The sequence below is a fragment of the Myotis daubentonii genome, chromosome 6 (genome assembly GCF_963259705.1).
Source record: "Myotis daubentonii chromosome 6, mMyoDau2.1, whole genome shotgun sequence".
Lineage (NCBI taxonomy): Eukaryota > Metazoa > Chordata > Mammalia > Chiroptera > Vespertilionidae > Myotis > Myotis daubentonii.
In genome coordinates this window covers 96,776,222-96,796,263 of record NC_081845.1, presented here as the reverse complement: position 1 = coordinate 96,796,263, position 20,042 = coordinate 96,776,222, and the positions used below count along the sequence as shown (strand labels likewise).

The 20,042-nt window shown below is 58.4% G+C and overlaps 1 protein-coding gene across 2 annotated transcripts; it reads left to right on the top strand.

Moving 5' to 3' along the window:
- The first annotated feature begins 6,811 nt into the window (after positions 1-6,811).
- LOC132237504 (butyrophilin subfamily 1 member A1-like) lies at positions 6,812-15,969 on the top strand. 2 transcript variants are annotated; one of them, XM_059702057.1, is made up of 10 exons: positions 6,812-7,212; positions 7,835-7,926; positions 9,765-10,112; positions 11,425-11,706; positions 11,861-12,061; positions 12,272-12,292; positions 12,380-12,406; positions 13,591-13,617; positions 14,846-14,872; positions 15,284-15,969. In XM_059702057.1, exons 1-10 carry the CDS (start codon positions 6,827-6,829, stop codon positions 15,892-15,894), a joined length of 2,022 nt encoding a protein of 673 aa, XP_059558040.1. In that variant the 5' UTR covers positions 6,812-6,826; the 3' UTR covers positions 15,895-15,969. The 2 variants fall into 2 exon arrangements, with proteins under 2 accessions (XP_059558040.1, XP_059558041.1); XM_059702058.1 differs by lacking the exon at positions 6,812-7,212 and adding an exon at positions 7,245-7,359.
- Positions 15,970-20,042: the final 4,073 nt, after the last annotated feature.

Below are 20,042 nucleotides of genomic sequence, written 5' to 3'. Positions count from 1 at the left end.
TTTCTTTGTTTCACCCAAATGTCCTCCTGAGAGACAGACCTCTGAGGAGTAATATGGGCTTCCCCTCCAGGGAAGCTCCTCAGCGGTGAGGCCCCCGGAGGCCTCTGCCGTGGGAGAGGGAAGGGGAGCTCCTTCACTGCCTGCCTCACTCCCTGCTGGTGTCTGGCCAAGGGAGCTACAAGCCTCATCCTGCTGCTCCTCCTCCTCTAGGCCCTTCCTGCCTGGGGGGTCCCCCAGCCTCAGACCCCTGCTGCTCCTCCTCCTCTAGGCCCTTCCTGCCTGGGGGGGGGTCCCCCAGCCTCAGATCCCTGCTGCTCCTCCTCTAGGCCCTTCCTGCCTGGGGGGGGGTCCCCCAGCCTCAGATCCCTGCTGCTCCTCCTCCTCTAGGCCCTTCCTGCCTGGGGGGTCCCCCAGCCTCAGACCCCTGCTGCTCCTCCTCCTCTAGGCCCTTCCTGCCTGGGGGGGGGGGTCCCCCAGCCTCAGATCCCTGCTGCTCCTCCTCCTCTAGGCCCTTCCTGCCTGGGGGGTCCCCAGCCTCAGATCCCTGCTGCTCCTCCTCCTCTAGGCCCTTCCTGCCTGGGGGGGGGGTCCCCCAGCCTCAGATCCCTGCTGCTCCTCCTCCTCTAGGCCCTTCCTGCCTGGGGGGTCCCCAGCCTCAGACCCCTGCTGCTCCTCCTCCTCTAGGCCCTTCTTGGCCCTAAGGGGTTGTGAGGCGCCTACTATCTCAGGCCCCTGCTGTCCTGGTGAGTCCTGCCTCCTGCTGGCAGCTTCCCCTCCTGGTCCTCTCTCCTCATTTTCAGAGGCTGGGCTCTCCTCACTGGGGACTCTTCTCTGTTGGCAGAATCTGAAGGGCAGAGTCTGGGCGCTCTTTCCTGCCCTCTCAACCTGTGGGTCGTGACCATTGGAAAACACATATAGCATATCAGTTAGGAACATTACGATTCATAACAGTAGCAAAATTACAGTTATGAAGTAGCAACGATAATAATTTTATGGTTGGGGGTCACCACATCATGAGCAACTGTATGAAAGGGTCGCGGCGTTAGGAAGGTTGAGAAGCACTGGCTTAGCCTCTCACCCTCCCTGTGTCTTGAACCTCTGGCCCAGCTCTGTCAGTTCCTGGGTTTTCGCAGAGGCCAGGCTCTCACCCCCATCTGGGCTTCTTGCCAGCGGGTTCGGAATCTCTCCAGGGAGCACCAGCTGGAAACGGAGGCTCCTGCTCCTGAGCTCTCCCAGGTGCAGCCCCTCCCGCTTTCTCTCCGTACCCCCACCCCCCAGGGCGTGGCGGCTCCCTGCAGCCAGGGGTCTGCCTTCCAGTCCACGTTGTTGTGTGATTTCTCCACTTCTTCACCTGCCCTGTCAGTGGGCCCCCTTGTGAGGCTGCTCAGAGCGAGAGAATTGGTGTTCCCGGTTAGAGGCACCTCTCAGCGGGACCAGAGAGGCCTTGACTTCGCTGTGAAAAGCCAATTTATTCAAGCAATGAAAGCATGCACCTTTATTGAAAAAGCAAAGCCAGCAACTTATGCATCTGGCTTAGAAGGGCAGCCGGGTGCTCAGCTGATCTGAAAGGCGAGTTGGGTGGGGTCCGGGGCGTTACACACCCTCCTGTCTACAGGTCTCACAATTCCCCTGGGGACTATACTGGTGCAGAGTAATTCTCAAGGTCCCATTTGACTTTGTTGTGTTTCCTGGAGTTCTTGAGAGTCACCTGGCAACTTTATCCTGAGAAACCTGAGGCTGCTGGCTTCTCTGCTCAGGGAGTAAAAATACTCTTTTTTCCCTTTCCCCTTCCCCCTCCCTTTCCCCATTCTCTCATCATCAGGGAGGTTTTTGACCATTTGCCCTCCAGGGTCCTTGGCTGGGGAAGATGATGGCTTGTTAGTTACAAGCTGGCTGCAAATTGCCCACACTGTTGGGCCTTGTTTTAACTTTCCTGTCTCTGTTTCCCTATCCTCCTGCCCTGGAATCCTGTAGCATTCCCCAGGTGCACGCGGCCCATGGACAGGTGTGCAGGGAGTGTGTCCTCTGGCCTTTCAGAAGCAGAGGGGCAGGTGAGGAGAGAAGCTTTGGGTTTGGGGGAATGGCAGGGACAAGGTCTGGTGTGGTCCCTTTTCAAAGAGAGGGTGCCTATGTGCACCCATGTGCACTGAAAGGCGCACCGCCCGCCTCTCCGGGCGGTGCGGGGGGAGGAGTCTGACCGCCTGGCTCTGAAATCCCTCCGTGCCCGCCGTAGGGCCTGGCCTCCCCGGAGCGGTCGAGTCTCCGGACCGGCTGCGTGGTGGCCGGCGGCGGGCCGAGGGGTGGGGGCCTGGCGGCGACCGACCACAGGGGAGGTCATGGGGGCGGAAGGCCTCACCGCCTCGCTCTTTCCTCCCTTCCCCCGTGGTCGGCTCCCCGCTTGCCCGCGCTGAGGCCGAGGGTCCATGCGGCCCTCGGGGCCGGGTCGGGGGGGACCGGGGCCTGCGTGGGCCGACCGCCGGGCCCCATGTGGGGGGCCATCCTGCCTTGTGGCGAGTTCGAGCGGCAGCAGCAGGAGCCGGACAAGGACTGCGCCCTCCATCTTGCCTTGGGTCCTCCATTTTGGGATGGGGCCACGTGCTTCCTCACGGGAAGAAGCCGCTGCTAGCCACACCCAGGATTTCTCTGAATTAACCAATGGTGATCAAGGGAAGTGCACGCCATCACTATGACCACATCCTGTACCGACTCGCGCCTGGCCAATCAGCCGGGCCCACAGTGCCCTCTCCTGCCCTCACTCCACCCCCCTTTAAAACCCCCTGTCCCATCAGGCCTCGCTCTCTCGGCCACTGGACTTTCCGCTGTGTCGGTGGGTCTGGTGAACGGGGAGCGCAGGCCGGCTTGCATAATAAAGGACTCTTTGCTTTTGCATTGGACTGACTGGCTCCCTGGGGGTCTTGGGAACTTTGAAATCTGGGCACAACATGCACGAGTGTGGGTGCGCGTGTGCGTGTGTGTGTGCACGAGAATGTGTGTGCGTGTGCATGTGTGTGCGTGTGTGTGCGTGTGTGCGGTCCATGACAGGAGAGACCCCTGCCCTGTCAGGCCTGGGGCAGCAGTGAGACTGGGGAGCAAGGTGGGGCCGACCAATGCGGGGGGACATGCTTGCCCAGAGACCCTGACATTGTCCCAGCGTTCCCTGTGGGAACTCAGTTTTGTTAAAAAATGAGTAACAGTTTATTAAAGTAAAGAAATATAAAATTAATAGGAGGAATAACAGTAAAGCGCCGGTGAGTGAGTACGTGGTGAACCGTCCCACCCCAGAGCACTCCCGGTGTCCTCCCCGGTCCTGCCTGCCCTCAGCCTTCCGGGTAATCATTGCCTGGCTCCTGCCGCTCAGCCTGCTTTGCCCGTGGGCTCCATCCGTCAGGAATCCTGCAGGGAGCGGCCGTCTGTCCGTCCATCTGTTTTCCTGGCTCCCCTGCAGCTTCAAGATCCCTTGGAGGCACCGCCCACGCTCCTCCGGGTCCTGCAGGGAAGAGCCCTTTCTGTCCGCCACGTGCTGGCCACAAGGGGGCAGCAGAGCCTGACGGACCCTGGTGCGACCTGGCGGTGCTGGTCCACTGTTCCCGGGGCTACCGCCCCCCCCCCCCCCCCCCCCCCCCGGCCCGCAGCCTTTTATGGGCGCCTCCCAGGCAGGGTGTTCCTGCTCCCCCCTCGGAGCCCTGCTGCTTTGGAGAAGATTGTGGAGCAGAGGTTCAGAGCGAGCCGGCTCCACACTCTTGTGATCTCACTCTCCTTCCAGGGGCGCTGGTGTTGGAGGAGGTATTTAGGTGGATCAAGGGCAGAATGAATGGGCCAGAGACCAGGCTGGAACAACCCGGGAAACGGGGCAGGATGATGAGCGATCCAGGTCCGACAAAGGCAGGAAGGAGGGTGAGCGGTCTAAATCTTACAGAACACCTGCAAACAAAACCCAAGAAGCCCATCAGCCAGGAAACACATGTGTAGTAAGACCAAGACCAACGAGGGAGGGGCAAGAATAAGATAAAAAGCCAGGGGCCACCCCCCGGGGCCCTGGGCCCTCGCTCAAGCTGCCCCTCTGACTTTGGCTTTTAAGTGAATTTTGCCTCTTGCTGCAATTCCCTGTCTCCCCTCTAGGGTGGAATTCCTTCCTCTGTGGCCAGAAAGTGACCCTGCTGACCCCCAGCACCGCTGACACTTTGAACATCAGTTAACAATTATGTGCAAACATTACACAGATTATAAACACAAACACCAATAACACATCAAAAGAGACAAGAGCAAGCTTTTATAATAGAAACTCTAACTTCAAAAAAAATATTTTTATTGGTTTTAGGGAGGGAGGGAGAGGGAGATAGAAACATCAGTGATTGGCTGCCTCCTGCAAGCGACCCCCCCCCCCCCCGGCCCCCCACCCCCCCATGAAGCCTGCAACCCCAGCCTGTCTTGACTTCCTGGTTCAGGTCGATGCTCAACCACTGAGCAACCCCTATAGGCTTAAAGTTTTTGTTTTTTTTTTGCTTCCCCTCCTGCCCTTAGACTCCGGGAGCGCTGCTGGGGTTGGGGCCCCCAATCTGGTGGCACCCCCTGAGAGCTCTGCTGAGCTTTGGGCGGACCTGGCTCCTGTCAGAGTTTGGCCACACAACCACGTGCCTCCAGCAGGTCCCTCAAGGTGTTCGGCCTCTGCCTTCCGGCTGTGAAAGGGGACAGCAAGACCCCGTCAGAGGATCTAGTGAGCCACTCATGGCAATGGTCAGAGCACAGCAGCACTGGGGCAGGGCGGGCCTGAGGACTGGGAGACGCCATGAGGGCAGCCTGGCTCTGGGCTTCAGCCACAGCTCACCCCGGAGGGCCGGCATCGGGGCGTGAGCATCAGCCTCTCAGGGTTTGCCTTGGCCTCTGGCCTCTGGTGCCCCGGGGCCCTCTCCTCTGAGCCTGTAGGTGCAGGGGTCAAGGTGCCAGGCCTCCAGGCCCTTTCCTATGACTTGGAACTCAAACCCCGCCCTCCAGGGTTTGCCTGTTCACCCTTGACCATGGATGTGTCTCACCTACCTGGGATCGAGGGTGAGAAAATCCTTCCCAGGTCACTGACTGGGCCACCCCATGGGCAGTACATGCTCACTCTCTGCAAATCATTCACCAACATCCCGGTGACTGACAGACACTTGGCCATTCTGGGCACCCATTCCCAGATATGTCAGGGCTGAATGCTGGGAGGACTTTTCCTTCCTCCCTCCCTCCCTCCCTCCCTCCCTCCCTCCCTCCCTCCCTCCCTCCCTCCTTCCCTCCCTTCCTCCCTCCTTCCCTCCGTGTTCTGCTTAGCCAGGAAGGACAGGGAGCAGGGAGCATGGCCACCCTGCTTTCAGAGCCATGGCTGCCAGGGATGCAATTGCGGCGGCAGGACTGTGGTCAGGAACGTGGCGCCAGGCCAGCAACTCCGAAGCCCTCGTCCCTTCGCACCCCGAGTGCGTCGGCACCACGAAGGACAAGCTTTTAAAGTTGAAACAGGAGCCACCACCTTCTTGTGTGCATGTGTGTGTGTGTTTGCGATTCTTTTTGTTTTTAATTTTTCCAAAGAGTCAGCAGTCAATTTTGAAGTTTTTCCTGCAGAAGCTAATCCGGTGAACCCTCCCTCCTAACAGTGTCCAGATAAATTAAGCCCTACCGATGGCACGTTTTTAAAAAGGGGTTTAATCGTCCCACTCACTGTCACATTTTAAAAATCACAATTCGGTTGGGGTTCCCCTTTAAAGGCTTAGGTATTTATCCGAACGGTTGTGAAAGTACCGAAGCAACTAGGAGATAAGAGGTAATATCGGGCTGTTAGCAAGCAAGTCAAATAGTGACCTCAGCAGCCATAGGGCAATTTATACTTGAGCCAGAAAAGTCCTTCCTGGCTGGTGAACAGCGTCCTCCTCCTCCGCTGTGGAGACAGCTGGACCCTGCCCCTGAGCAGCTGGGAGGGGCGGTGCAGCCGCTGCTCTGTCCTTCCAGGCTCTCCTGGGGTGTCTTCCCCGCCTCCCCCCAATCAAAGGGCCAGGATTCAGGGAGAGATAAGCTTCCAGGCTTACCATGGGGCAATTCTGAGTCCAAGGTCCCTTTCTGCCCCTCCTCATCCTGTCTTCGTGCAGCTGGGGGCTGGCTTAAGGGCTGGGGTGGGGTGAGGAGGGGTCTCCTTGCAGCTCTGGGCCCCCCTCTTTAAGGTTCCTGGATTCCCGGTTACCTGATCTCTGCACATGTGAGAACCAAGAGGCAGATAGAATTTTTGTGTCCCAGTCCCCGGCAGTTAGTAGGTGTTCAATAAAACAGTTTTTTCCTCTGTCTTTTCACAAAATTTCCCTGCTGCCTCTCAGGCCTGGAAAAGTCTCTCTGTTGGGCAGGGATTGGTGGTGGCCGTAGGGGTTGGGGTGGGGGTGAACCCTAAGCAACATTGGTTCTTGTCTTGTTAGTTCTTTTTGGCTCCATGTGGATGATACAAGTATCGCGAGTGTGAGGGGCCTGGGAGAAACCGAGCTTTGGGAAAGGCAGCGTGGTGTGCTCAGGGGTGGCCTGGAGTCCGGGGCCTAGGGTTTAATGTCTCAGAGGCTCCGGGCAGAAAGCAAGGGCCGGTGCACCCGGGTCAGGGAGCCCTGGCTGCCGGGCCATTCAGAGCTGCGGAGAGGGACCCGTGTGGCTGTCACCCTCAGAGGCTTGGCTTCCTCTCTGAGGATGAGGATGAGGATGAGGATGAGGATGAGGATGAGGATCGGCACCCAGAACCCAGCCCCCTGGCCGTCCCGTCAGTGGCCACGGGCTCCGTGGGCTGCTCTAATCTCCCATCGTGCAGCTTCCTGTACCTGGGTGCATGTCCAGAGGGCGGGGCAGAGTCGTGGCTGCACCAGGCGAGCTTTGTCTTTCTAAGGTGGAAGGAGCTGGGGAAGGGCCCGGCCTCTGCAGACGCCCCTGCAGCCCCCAGCTCTGCTTCTCCACTTCCTGGGAACCAGCTCCTCTGCCCCCAGGGAGCCCCGGCACCCAGCCTGGGCGCACAGCAGGGCTGGGCTCTGAGCAGCTGAGCGCAGGGGCAGACGCAGGGCGCAGATCGGGGCTCTGGGGCCCCTGGACCTTCTCCAGCTCGGTGCTGAGACGCTGGCTCCAGAAGCCGGCCTTCCCCACAGGCACGCTGGTTTGGGGGACACCGTGGCCAAGAGGAGGAAGCAGGGAGCAGTGCGGGGAGGAGGCGGCTGAGAGCAGGTGCGGAGGGTGGGGCGGTGGCTCCGGGAGGGGGATCCTTGACCTGGAGGCAGAGCTCTTCATGGAGAGAGGGGGGAAGAATCCCCTGTCAGTGGGTGGCTGGGCCCCGCTGGCCCCTGCAGGAAGGGGCGGTGGGTGGGAGTGAAGGTGAGTCAGCGAGCAGTCTGAGCAGGGGGGTGGCTGTGAGGGAGCCAGTCTCCTGGGGAGGGGTCCCTGCTCAGGTCCTTCCTGGCCAGGGGCGGGGCTGGCCTCTGTCCCGGGGTCAGTGTGGTGGGCGAACAAGGGAGAGGGAGGGGGATGGTCGCCCTGGGGCAGGTGCTGAGGGAGGAAGGCTGCTCTCTGGGCAGGCTGCCTGTGCCCTGTGTGCCCGTGTGGGAAGGGCAGGAGTGGCTTCCCCCCAGCGACCCTAAAGGTCCTCTAGCTGCACAGGTTTCCAAAGGCAGCCGGGCCCAGGCGCAGTCCTCTCTGCATCTGCTGGGTGGGCCCACAGCCCATGAGCATGAGGAGTCCAGGGAGGGCTGGGCTGGGCTGGGGCTGGCGCGCCACCGGCCTGCTGTCCCCCCTGAGGCCCAGCTCCCTCTGTGGGCCCTCACCCGCCTCCGCCCGCCTCTCCCCCGCGCAGAGGAATGGAGGGTTGCCCCAGCAGCTCTGAGCTCCACCATCTCACCGCCCTGCTCCTCCTCATGCCGCTGCTGCTCCCTGCGGGGTCTGCAGGTGAGTGTGGCCTGACCCTCTTCCTGTGTCTCTCCCAGGAGGGCGGGACCCCGGGCGGGTGAGGCCCAGGTCCCCTGCAGGCGCCTCCATCAGGAATGGGGGCAGTTGAGGGAGGCCCTTCTCTAAGAGGCAATCGTTGTAGTTAATGTTCAAGAACAGTCCCCGAACCAGGAAATTAGGATGCGGCCTGGCGATGGGCCACTGAGGAGCGTGCGAGGTTTAAAGTCAGCTTCAGAGTGTGGGTGCCTGTCCTCTCTGCCGCGCTGCCGGCTGTACTGGGACCCTATGCACCTCTCCTCGGGACCATTTCATTCTATGAGTAGCTACAAGGTGCCGCTGTGCGTCAGCTGTTCTGTGAGCAGCACAGAGGGGCTGTCTTCACAGAGCGGCATTCCCGCTGGAGGCGGCAAATGTGCCATGCACCTGCCCAGTCCTAGCGGAGGCAGAGAGAGGTGGGGTGCGGTGGAGCAGGCGGGAGTGGCTGCGGGGAGGTGGGCAGTGTGGGCCGGGAGGTGGCCCGGGCTGGGAGGAGGAGAGCTGCGAGCCCCTGAGGGACCCTACAGACAGGACCAGCTGGTGCGGACCTGGCACATGCGGGGGCTCAAGGCACAGAGGACACAGTGTGGCTGGAGCGGAGTGGGCTTGAGGGCTGGGAGCCGGGGTATGGCCGGGAGTCTCTCTTTTCCGTGTCCAGCACGGAAAGAGAAATGAACCAGTTCTTTGAGTAGAGGCACTTGGGATTGAGAAATGAAATAAAGAGACAAGACACAAATAGAAAGAGAAGCTGGGACCCGGTGGGCTTCTGCTCTCTGATGGAGGGACAGACAGGGCGGACAGCACGGGAACCATGTGTTTAATTTATACCCAAGTACCAGGAAGTTACATCACATCTGGGTGGGCCTTGAGTTTCTGGAGACACCATGGGATGCACCCCCTAGCACCTGGGCTGGAAAGGTCAGACTGAGTGGCTCCTCGCCTCTTGGCTAGGACCGCCCTCAGGGCGTGGCTCTGCCTGCATCCGGGGTTCAGTTGACAATATTTTTAAGAATGCCCATGTGCTTGCCAGTGGCCCTGCACACGGGGGGAGGGGGAGGGCGTTGGGCTCAGAGCGGTGCTGGCGGTCGTCCCTGTGGAGCTGCGGCCACTGGGGAAAGTGGGAGGGTCACAGGGCTCCGAGCGGAGCAGGGACACGGCAGGTGACAGGGTCACGGGCGGGAGGGTGGGGAGAGGACAGATGAGCCTCGGCTGAGGCCACGCAGCCCAGGTGAGGAGGCCCCTCGGACGTGCCGCGGGCGGTGCTGCCGCCGGGCCCGTCATGCCTGTCCACAGGCTGGGGCGGCTCTGGGGGCGGCCTCCACCTCTCCTCCAGGCAGTGCTTGGGCCCTGTGAACGGGGCTGAGTCCCCACAGAAGCCGCCAGAGGAGAAAGGGGGGCCACCTGGGGTGCGGTGGGAGGGGGTCCTTGGGCGAGGCTGAGCGGTTAAGAGTTGGGACCTGGTCAGTTTCCAGTCCTGTCCTTGGAGGGGCCAGGTGGGTGCTGTGTTCTGGGGGGTCCCGAGCCTCAGTGTCAGCTGCGGGGACTCGCCAGCCATGCCCGTTCTCGGGCCACCCACCGAGTCAGAGCTGTGTTTACAAGCCCTGCTGGTGACTCCACCCGAGTGACGGAAGGTGGAGGACAGGAGCCCAGGAGGAGAAGGGGGTCGTTTGGCCGTCCCGCCCACAACTTTGTGACCAGAAGATGGTGCCCGGATTCGAGTGGCTACACCCGAGCCCCTGCCTGGGCCTTCCCGCCTGAGGGTGTGTGCATCTCTGTCTTCCTCCCTCTTCCTGTGTCCACAGAAGAGTTCATGGTCCTGGGCCCCACGGAGCCCCTGGTGGCCGTGCTGGGCGGGGACGTGGAGCTGCCCTGCCGCACCGCCCCGGCCAGGAGCGGGGAGAACATGCAGCTGCGCTGGTTCCGCTCCAAGTTCTCCGAGGCCGTGCTCGTCTATGAGGACGGCGGGGAGCAGCCCGAGGAGCTGATGGCCCAGTACGCAGGGCGGACCTCGCTGGTGACGGAGCTCCTGGGCCAGGGGCAGGCTGCCGTGCTCATCCGCGATGTCCAGGCCTCCGACGACGGGCCCTACTCCTGCTTCTTCAGGGAGGGAGAATTCTATGAAGAGGCCAGCTTGGAGCTGAAGGTGGCAGGTGGGTGACTTGCTCTGCACTCTCCCGGTGGGGGAGGCGGTCAGTGGGGAGAGCAGGTGGAGGAGGCAGGTGGGGGAGGCGGTCAGTGGGGAGGCAGGTGGAGAAGGCAGGTGGGGGGAGGGAGGATGTGCTGGGGGAGCTGGACGCCCTGCTGAGGAAAGAGCAGAAGGCAGAGCGGGACGGTCCCTCTGGCAGCTGAGAGGACGGATGGAGGGAGCATGGCTGGGGCTCAGACCGACCCGGTTATGAGGGGGGAGGTGACCCGAGTGGCACTGGGCGGGCAGAAGGGATCACACATCGTGAGACTTCCAGAGTAGACCCACTGGGTGAGTAGGTTTGGGGACACAGAGAGTTTGCAGGGAGAGGGGACTGCGGCGCTGTGGCTGGTGAGAAAGAAAAGCCTTTTCTGACTGAATAAGCATCCCAGCCAGCATGACCCACTCAGGGCCCCCAGCCTGCCACCAGCCAGTGGGACCCACTCAGGGCCCAGAGCCTGCTACCAGCCAGTGGGACCCACTCAGGGCACCCAGCCTGCTACCAGCCAGTGGGACCCACTCAGGGCACCCAGCCTGCCACCAGCCAGTGGGACCCACTCAGGGCACCCAGCCTGCTACCAGCCAGTGGGACCCACTCAGGGCACCCAGCCTGCCACCAGCCAGTGGGACCCACTCAGGGCACCCAGCCTGCTACCAGCCAGTGGGACCCACTCAGGGCACCCAGCCTGCTACCAGCCAGTGGGACCCACTCAGGGCCCCCAGCCTGCCACCAGCCAGTGGGACCCACTCAGGGCACCCAGCCTGCTACCAGCCAGTGGGACCCACTCAGGGCACCCAGCCTGCCACCAGCCAGTGTTACCCACTCAGGGCACCCAGCCTGCCACCAGCCAGTGTTACCCACTCAGGGCACCCAGCCTGCCACCAGCCAGTGTTACCCACTCAGGGCACCCAGCCTGCCACCAGCCAGTGTTACCCACTCAGGGCACCCAGCCTGCCACCAGCCAGTGTTACCCACTCAGGGCACCCAGCCTGCCACCAGCCAAACACCTGCAGCGCCCTTCGTGCAGAGGCCACTAAGCCTCTGGAAGGAGAACGGAAGGGCAGGAGTCGCAGAGAGTTTACCTAAACTCACCTGCTAACTGGGTGGCCATCTATGAGCTCATGGGAGGAAAAGCTCAGCCTTTGTGAAGGGAGGTGGTTTACAGCTCAGAGCGGGCCCACTGCAGCCGCCTGCTGCCGCGAGTGGGGGGAGGGCCTGGGGGAGGGAAGACCAGTGGTGAACATGTCAGAGGGGCCTCCATCTCCTCCCTGCGCAGGTGTGGGCTCTGCCCCCCGAGTGCGCATCATGGGGCCGGAGGAGGACGGGGTCCGCGTGGAGTGCGCGGCCTCGGGGTGGTTCCCGAAGCCCCAGGTGCACTGGCGAGGCGGCGGCGGAGCGCAGTTCCTGGCGTTCTCCGAGGCCCACGTCCAGGACGCCCGCGGGCTGTTCAGCGTGGAGGCCGCGCTGGTGGTGAGAGACCGCTCTGTGGGCAACGTGACCTGCTCCTTGCACAACCCCATCCTGGGCCAGGAGAAGGCTGTGGCCATTTTCATCCCAGGTCAGAGCTGCTCCCACTCCCCAGCTGGAGGGAGGGCGGGCCTGTGTGCGCTGGGGGGCTGTCCCGGGCGCGCTGGGGGGCTGTCCGGGGCGCGCTGGGGGGCTGTCTTGGGCTGACCCGGGCTGGGCCCTGATGGGGCGCCTGCCGGGTGCAGAGCCCTTCTTCCCCCAGGCCCCTCTCTGGAAGCTGGCTTTCTGCGTGAGCCTGGCCGCGCTGGGGCTCCTGCTCCTGGGGGCTGGCTACTGCGCCCACAGAGAACATTCCAGGAGACTGCGGGCGCTCAGGGACCGGGAGACCCTGCTCCGGGCTAAGGAGGAAGACCGGCGGGCAAAGGAGGCGGCGCTGAGGGCCACAGGTGAGGCAGGACAGGCCCAGGCGGTGGGTGTGGCAGCCGCGCTGAGAGGGGCAGGCCCAGGGCGGCGCCAGCCCTCAGGGAGACAGGGAGACCCAGAGAGGGCTCTGCAGGCTCGGGGTCTGCAGTGGGACCTCAGGCTAGAGGGGCTCTCCCGCCCCCTGTCCCTCCTCTCAGGGATGGCAGCTCATGCTGGTTCTCACTCTGTTTCAGGGGAACTGCAGGCCCAGCTCGGTAGGTCTCCCCCCCTCCCCCCCGCCCCACCTCCCTGCCCCTTGGGAGACACTCGGGCTGGCTCACCTGTCCTGTGTTTTCTCTCAGAATGGAGGAGGAGCGTGTACCTGGCTGGTGAGTGACTCCACCGACCTCCGCTGTCTCAGTGTCCCTCTCCCCGCTTCTGTCTGGGCACACACGTGGGACCCCTTCCTGGGGCAGAAGTGGGAGCTGGTGGGAGGCAGCCCCCTGCTCCCCGGGCTCCCCTAACAGATTGGGCTGCTGCTGTTCTCCACCCAGTGCTGGGGAACCGGGCGTGATGGCGGCTGGGGTCTGCCAGGCACCTGGCCTCATTCCAGCCCTGACCACCCTGTACAGCCTTCAATGCGGAGCTCGGTCAGCACCTGGAAAGGGCCATGTGAATAAGTGGGGTCATTAAGGTAGGGTTGTGAGCTCCTGCCTTCCCCCGAAACACCACCCAGAGAGTCTGTTTATCCACTTCCTGCGGGTGCTGATCAAAGGCGATTGGGGGAGCCCTGGCCGGTGGGTTCGGTGGTTAGAACATTGGCTCTCCCTCCAAAGGATCGCAGGTTCAATTCCCGATCAAGGGTGCCTACCTGGGTTGTCGGGTTGATCCCTGGCCCGATTTGGGCGCATCTGGAGGCAACCAATGTCTCTCCTTCTCCCCCCACCTCTCTTCCTCTCCCCGCTTTCCTCCCTTCCTCCCTTCCTCCCTCCCTCCCTCCTTCCCACTTTCTCTAAAAATCAATGGGAAAAAATGTCCTACAGTGAGGATTAACAGAAAAAGTCACTGACCACTCAGGGGACGGTGCCGGGTGGGTGTCCGCCCGGAAAGGGGCCGTGCTGGTTACCTGTAGAAACTATCTCTGTGAGGAAGGTTGGCCACGTTAGCCCAGATCTCACCTCACATCCCCGTCCTTAAGTTAATCCCCATTTTGAGTTATTTTCCAAATATACCTTTGTCAGAAAAAGATTGGACATGAAAGTGCTTTCTTACAATTACAGAATAATTTATATTTTATTTCCTAAAATGTTTCCACACATAGTATACCTTTTCAGCCTGAATAGCAACGGTGAGTAGTAGGAAGTGAAACGGGAGTTTCTGAGGTTGTTTTGGCTCAGAGCAGCTAGGTGACTGGCCAGAGGCCGCACAGCCACAGCCCACCTGCCATGGGGTTTCCCTCAACCCCTGCCGGGCACTCCCCTGTAGGCCGTCTCCCCTGGGGAGCCGGGCAGCCAGAGGTTCCCGCTGTGCAGGGTGTTGTGGCCGAGGTCTCACCAGGTGTGTTCCCTTTCAGCCTGGAGGAAGGCCCAGCTGTATGCAGGTAAGTGACTCAGTTTCCTGTGGCTTCACCTCCCCAGCCTCGACCCTGCCCCCTTCTCTGTCAGTGGACCGCACCCCAGGGTGGGTGGGCGCTCCTGCTCTCCTGTCACTTTTGTGGCCGCCATCTGAAGGGCGCCAGGACTCCTCCCTGGGAACACACACCTGCCTCTGTCTGGCCCCCCTCCACCGCAGGTCCCCCCAGGGCTAGCGGCACTGCTGAGCTCACCTTGTTGTCCTGAGGGCGGAGGGGTGGTGAGGAGAGATCGCAGGCCGGGAACATGGTGCCCATTCGCCGTCTCTCTCTAGGTTTCAGAAACCCTGCTTGCCTGGGTAGGACTCAGGTCTTCCTAAGGGGTCCTTGGTTTTGGATCCTTCTTGCCCTGAAATCCCTCCCCTTTTTGGATCTAGCTTTGTTTTCTGTTTCTTCCTGGTCCTCTGGGAGATTGGTGTCGGCTTCCGGATGCTCTGAGCTCCATCTGTGCTGGCTCCTCCCGCTCAGCCTCCTTGGCTGTGAGTAGGTGGTTGCTTTAAAGCAGGTGTTCTCAGTCTGCGGTCCAGACCCTGCAGGTTTCTGGTACAGTTTTGCTTTCACTACCCATGAGAAGGGGAAGAAGATTTGTTAGTGTCTGTCCTCTTACTGAATGCATGTCTTTCCTGCTTTGAACCCCTCTCCCTTCCTTAGAACCCCCTCCATTGCCTCGGACTGGGCAAGATTTCTCTGATCTGTAGCCCCAGTTCTCTTCACTCAGGGCTGGAGTCATCCTCCGAGTCCAGCCCAGCCAGTTATATTCACTGTTCTTGCGGCTGAGGGGCATCCTGAGTTCAGCTCAATCCGTTTTTCACTTGTAAATGGACATTTTGATTTCCCAGTTCTTTAGAGGAAAACCTTGCTTTCAGGATGGCTGTGTGGCTTGGGACTTGAGAAAGCAACTTAGATACTGAGTGTGGGCCTTTCTGCACAGGTCAGTCTCCAGACTCAGAGTCCTGAGCGTTAAGCTTTCACGGGAAGGTGGTAGCATGGTGGCTCCATGTGCATGTGTGTGCATGCATTTATGTGTGCGTGTGTGTATGTGTGCATCTGTGTATGTGTGTGTGTATGTGTGTGTTTGCATGTATAAGAGGAAATGAATGCATCAGCTGAATGTTTCCAGAAACAATTTCCCCCGTATGCCTGCCTCAGTATGCTTCCTGTCTCTGCGGTCCCTGACATGTGCCGTGCTCTCTTGCAGATTGGCGGCAGGAGAAGTTCCCGGCCTGTGAGTGAGTGTGTTTTTTCTGGGTGCGCCTCCTGCTGCCCCACGACTTCTGGCCTCTCCTTCAGTTCTCTGGGGGGACAGATAGTGGCCCCAGCAGCGGAGGCGGGCTGGGTGGCGAAGGTGATAGCACAGAGCTGGGGCTGGGGCGTGGCTGGTACTGGGTGCTGAATAGATATCCCTCACCCGTGGAGTCCAGGCTGGGCCTCAAGGGCCTGAGACATAACTAACCCCGAATAGGTCCTGTGATTCCTTCTCCTGCTTGGAGGGCCATGGGCTTGCGTCATAAGGCGCTGGGCTCAGGAGGCACCTCCCCCCCCCCCCCCCCGCCTTTGCAGCTAAGTGTGTGTGGGTTGGGAGGTGTGCCCTTGTTGGGGTGGGGAGGCCTTGCATGAGTGGCGCCTCTCTCTGCAGGGCCTGTCACTCTGGACCCAGGCTCTGCGGATTCCAGCCTTGTTGTCTCTCAGGAGAGGAGGAGAGTGACCTTGAAGGAGACCTGTGAGGATTCTGGAGGCAGCGGCAGCGTGTTGGGCCTGGAGGGCATCACAGCAGGGCGCTGTCACTGGGAGGTGGAGGTCCTGGATGGGGACAGAAGCGAGTGGGTTCTGGGGGTCTGCCGGGAAGATGTGAAAAGGACAGGCTGGTACACAGAGTCCCCAGAAAAGGGGTTCTGGGTTGTGGGGCAGTTTGAAGATGGATTTTGTCCCTGCACTAAGGATCCCACTCCTTTACCCCTGAGGCAGCTTCCGCGCAGGGTGGGGGTTTTCCTGAACTACAGCGAAGGGGACGTCTCCTTCTATGACATGACGGAAGGCTCCCACATTTTCTCCTTCCCTCGGGCTTCCTTCTCCGGGACCCTCTTTCCATACTTCAGGTTGAAGTCAGGAGTTGGGTCCTTGACCATCTGCCCCATGGTGGGTGCGCCGGAGGGGCTCCCTGTGCCCCTTAACAATTCTCCTTGCGAGGAGCCTCTGAGCCCCCCAGGCTCTAGTGCTGATGGGGCTGAATCTCCATTACTCCCCTGAAATGCAGAGGCCGCGCCCCACCACTGTCCCTGACCCCTCACTAAGGCGCTTCCTGGAGCCCCACCCCCTGTTAGCAGAGCCCCACCCCCTGTGAGCAGAGCCCACCCCCTGTGAGCAGAGCCCACCCTCTGTGAGCAGAGCCCGCCCCCTGCGTGCAGGCTCCCAGGTGTGAGGCTGTGCACAGTCAGTTCCTGCCCAGCTCAGGCAGCAGGTTAAAGTTGACTGGGCTGGGCTGGGACAGGCTATTTTGATACGGGAAGTTGTTTTTCTTTGGTAATGAAAAATATTCCATGGGCTCGTTCTTCTGCTTGAATATGCCAGGGGGCGGGGCTGAATTGCTCTGCAGCATTAAGGGGAGTTGCTTTTATCCAATTTGAGTTTGTGCAGAAGAACCAGGGGCTGAGGGTGGTCCCAGATCTGTTTTGTGGGTCTTCACTATCTGACCAGAAAAGTTGGCCCCAAAAATCTCCAGGGAAACGGATGGCAGATGGACCGTCAAGGGGAGAGAGGTCTGATAGTTCACTCTGTGGTCCCTGCTCCGGGATGGCTGGAGCAGTTGTTTCCCAAACCGCGGCCAGTTTCTGTTCCCTGGGCAAGACCTGGGGTGTCAACTTAAGGAATCAGGGAAGCACCGGGCCCCTCTTCAGGCTCCAACCGCAGGGAAAGCAGAGCGCTCTCCCCGGGGCTACCGTGTGCACAGAGCAGACTTCAGATGCCGGGCGAGCAGCAGAAAGCTTTGGCTGGGCGTGGGACCCAGTCATCAGTGGGTCGCGTCGGTGCTTCCAAGTCCAATGGCAAGGTTACTGGAAAACCACAGCAAAGAAAAGGAAGCCGGGCCCTGGAGGACTCAGACCCGCAGGAACGCAGTTCTCTACCAGAGGAGAACTCTGACTTGCTATGGTTCTCACCGAGGGTGGAAGAGCCGAAGGGGAAGTGGAAGAAAGAAGTCAGATGATCAGTTCTCACCTGCGACCAATGATCAACAAGGGGTGAAGCGACAGCCTTGCAGATGTTCTCTCTTGTGTGTGTGTTACTTGTGTGCATGAACCATTTTCCTGCTCGCTCTCCTTACCCTTTCACTTTTTGTAAGTCGTTGGGGGTTATGTGTAGTATAGCCTGTAGGTAACAGAACAGTCAGTGGGGTGTGGATTTCAGGAATTTGCAATATAAATACAGCAGTGATCGATACAGGGACTGAGACTGTCTCCTCATTTTGGGGGAAGGCGAGACTCTTCACGTGTGACCGTAGCTTTGTCTTGATGTGTGAAAAAGTAGAGCTGTATTTTTATATGAAAGTTCAAATTTGGTAAATGGCTCACATTGAAGCTGAGTAGTCAAAGGTGTGGACTGTGTCCATTATCAACTTATTGCCTCTTGGTTCCAAACCCACCTCACATTTGGCCTGTTTTGCTACCCTCCCAACTTCTGTGCCATGCAGCCCAATGCTGCGAGCCTTTGGCAGCCCCTGTGCTGCAGGGGGCGCTGTAGGGCACAGCAGGGGAAATGGGCTCTCTTCCCTGCTGGCCCTTTTCTTCTTGCCCCCACGGTGGACTGTCACTGGCCTGCAGAAGGCCCAGTGTCGCACCTTTTGGTGAACTTGCCTGGCATGGCAGCAGCCTGTTTCCCAGAGGATGCTTCCGGGGGGCTAAGCAGAACCCCCGTGGGAGGGTTCCTGCCACCAGCTGTGGCCTGTGGCTTGTCAGTGTACTCCTTCCAGGGGCCTCGGTCCTCCCTTCACCAATAAGCTCTGAATGTGTCTTGTGGGGTTCCTTTCCCAAATTTTTTCCTTCCCGTGTACTCTGCCTTAACTCTAGACTTAGTGTCTGTTTCCTGTATCTGCTATTTCTGTATTCCTTAGAGCTTCCTTTTACTTGTTTCAGTAGTTAACCACTAAAACTACCTTTGGCTAGTTAGTAATTTTTTTTATATAAAAAAATTTATTTATTTATCCCTCGGGGGATGTCCGACTGCTGGTTTAGGCCCAATCCCAGAGATTTAGCCTAAATCGGCAGTGGGACATCCCTTTTGCAATCTGGGACCACTGGTTCCTAACTGCTTGCCTACCTGCCTGCCTGATTACCCTTAACCACTCTGCCTGCCTGCCTCGTCACCCCTCACTCCCTCTGCCTTGGCCCCCACCCTGGCGGCTTCATCTGGAAGGACATCCGGAATAATGTCTGGAAGGTTGTTTGGCTGTCTCGTCTAATTAGCATAGTATGCTTTTATTATTATAGATTTCCCTGTTTTAGCCGGTTTGGCTCAGTGGATAGAGCATTGGCCTGCAGACTGAAAGGTACCAGGTTCGATTCTGGTCAAGGGCACATGCCTGGGTTGCGAACTCGATCCAAGTGAGGGGTGTGTAGGAGGCAGCTGATCAATGATTCTCTCTTATCATTGATGTTTCTCTCTCTCTCCCTCTTTTCTCTGAAAGCAATAATAATAATCTACACTAATAAAAGAGAAAGATGCAAATTGACTGTACCTTTGCAATGCCCACCAGCCAATCAGGAGTGAGTATGCAAATTAACCCAGCAAAGATCGCGGGTTAATTTGCATAGGCAGGTGCTGAGCGGCCAGGGGTGGGGCGGGACACTTGCTCCAGGCCTCTGGGCAGTGTGGGAAGGCGGAAAGGGGGCTCCAGGCCGGAGCAAAGGCAGTGCTGGCAGCCAGGGGAAGGAAGGCCCATTCTTGCACAAATCTTCGTGCCTCGGGCCTCTAGTAATAATAATAATAAATATAAAATTTCCCTGTCTAGCCCAAGTGGTGTGGCCCAGTGGTTGATGATTGTCCCATGACCAGGAGGTCATTGTTTGATTCCCAGTCAGGGCACATGCCTGGGTTTCAGGCTTGATTTCCAGGAGGGGGGGTGCAGGAGGCACCTGACTGATTATTCTCTTTCATAATTGATGTTTTTACTTTTCCCTCTCCCTTCCTCTCTCTGAAATCAATAAAAACATATTAAAAAATTACCCTGTTCAAATCACTGATGTGGCTTCTGTCTACTGACTGGACACTGAGTGTAAACATCTAAACCACAATGTAGCTTGGAGGGGGGCAGGGCACTGTTCCCAGTGTGTGGGAAAGGGTAGTTGAGGCATTTGCAAATGCATTGAAATGGATTACCCCAGCAATAAGGTCATACAAATATACTCTACAGCAGTAATTCTCAACCTTAATAATGCAGTTTAATACAGTTCCTCATGTTGTGGTGACCCCCAACCATAAAATTGTTTTCGTTGCTACTTCATAACTGTAATTTTGCTACTGTTATGAATAGTGATGCAAATATCTGATATGCAGGATGTATTTTCATTGTTACAGATTGAACATAATTAAAGCATAGTGATTAATCACAAAAACAGATTCTAGGCGAATGTATCGTGTTTGACTTTGTGTTTTTTTTTATTGCTTAAAGTATTACAAAGAGTATTACATATGTCTCCCTTTTTTTTTCTCCCCTTGACCTTCCCTGGCCTTCCCTACCCCCCAGTGTCTTGTGTCCATTGGTTATGCTTATATGCCTGCATACAAGTCCTTCGGTTGATCTCTTACCCGCCCCCCCCCCAACCCTCCCCAGACTTCCAGCTGTAGTTTGACAGCCTGTTCAATGTTGCTCTGCCTCTGTGTCTGTAAACTATTGTTCATCAGTTTATAATGGTCTTAATTATCCATAAATGAGTGAGATCATGTGGTATTTTTCTTCTATTGACTGGCTTATTTCACTTAGCATAATGCTCTCCAGTTCCATCCATGCTGTTGCAAATGGTAAGAATTCCTTCTTTTTTACAGCAGCATAGTATTCCATTGTGTATATGTACCACAGTTTTCTAATCCATTGATCTGTTGATAGGCACGTAGGCTGTTTCCAGATCTTAGCTATGGTGAATTGTGCTGCTATGAACATAGGGGTGCATATATCCTTTCTGATTTGTGTTTCTGTTTTCTTGGGATATATTCCTAGAAGTGGGATCACTGGGTCAAATGGAGTTCCATTTTTAACTTTTTGAGGAAGCTCCACACTGTTCTCCACAGTGTCTGCACCAGTCTGCATTCCCACCAGCAGTGCACGAGTGTTCCCTTTTCTCCGCATCCTCTCTAGCACTTGTCGTTTGTTGATTTGTTGATGATAGCCATTCTGACAGGTGTGA

Bases quoted from the DNA above. Each gene is read 5' to 3' on its own strand.
- LOC132237504 (XM_059702057.1), top strand. From the start codon at position 6,827: ATGTCCAGAGGGCGGGGCAGAGTCGTGGCTGCACCAGGCGAGCTTTGT. The intron at 12,293-12,379 runs GTAGGTCTCCCC...GTTTTCTCTCAG, and splicing joins GGAACTGCAGGCCCAGCTCG to AATGGAGGAGGAGCGTGTAC. The intron at 13,618-14,845 runs GTAAGTGACTCA...GCTCTCTTGCAG, and splicing joins GAAGGCCCAGCTGTATGCAG to ATTGGCGGCAGGAGAAGTTC.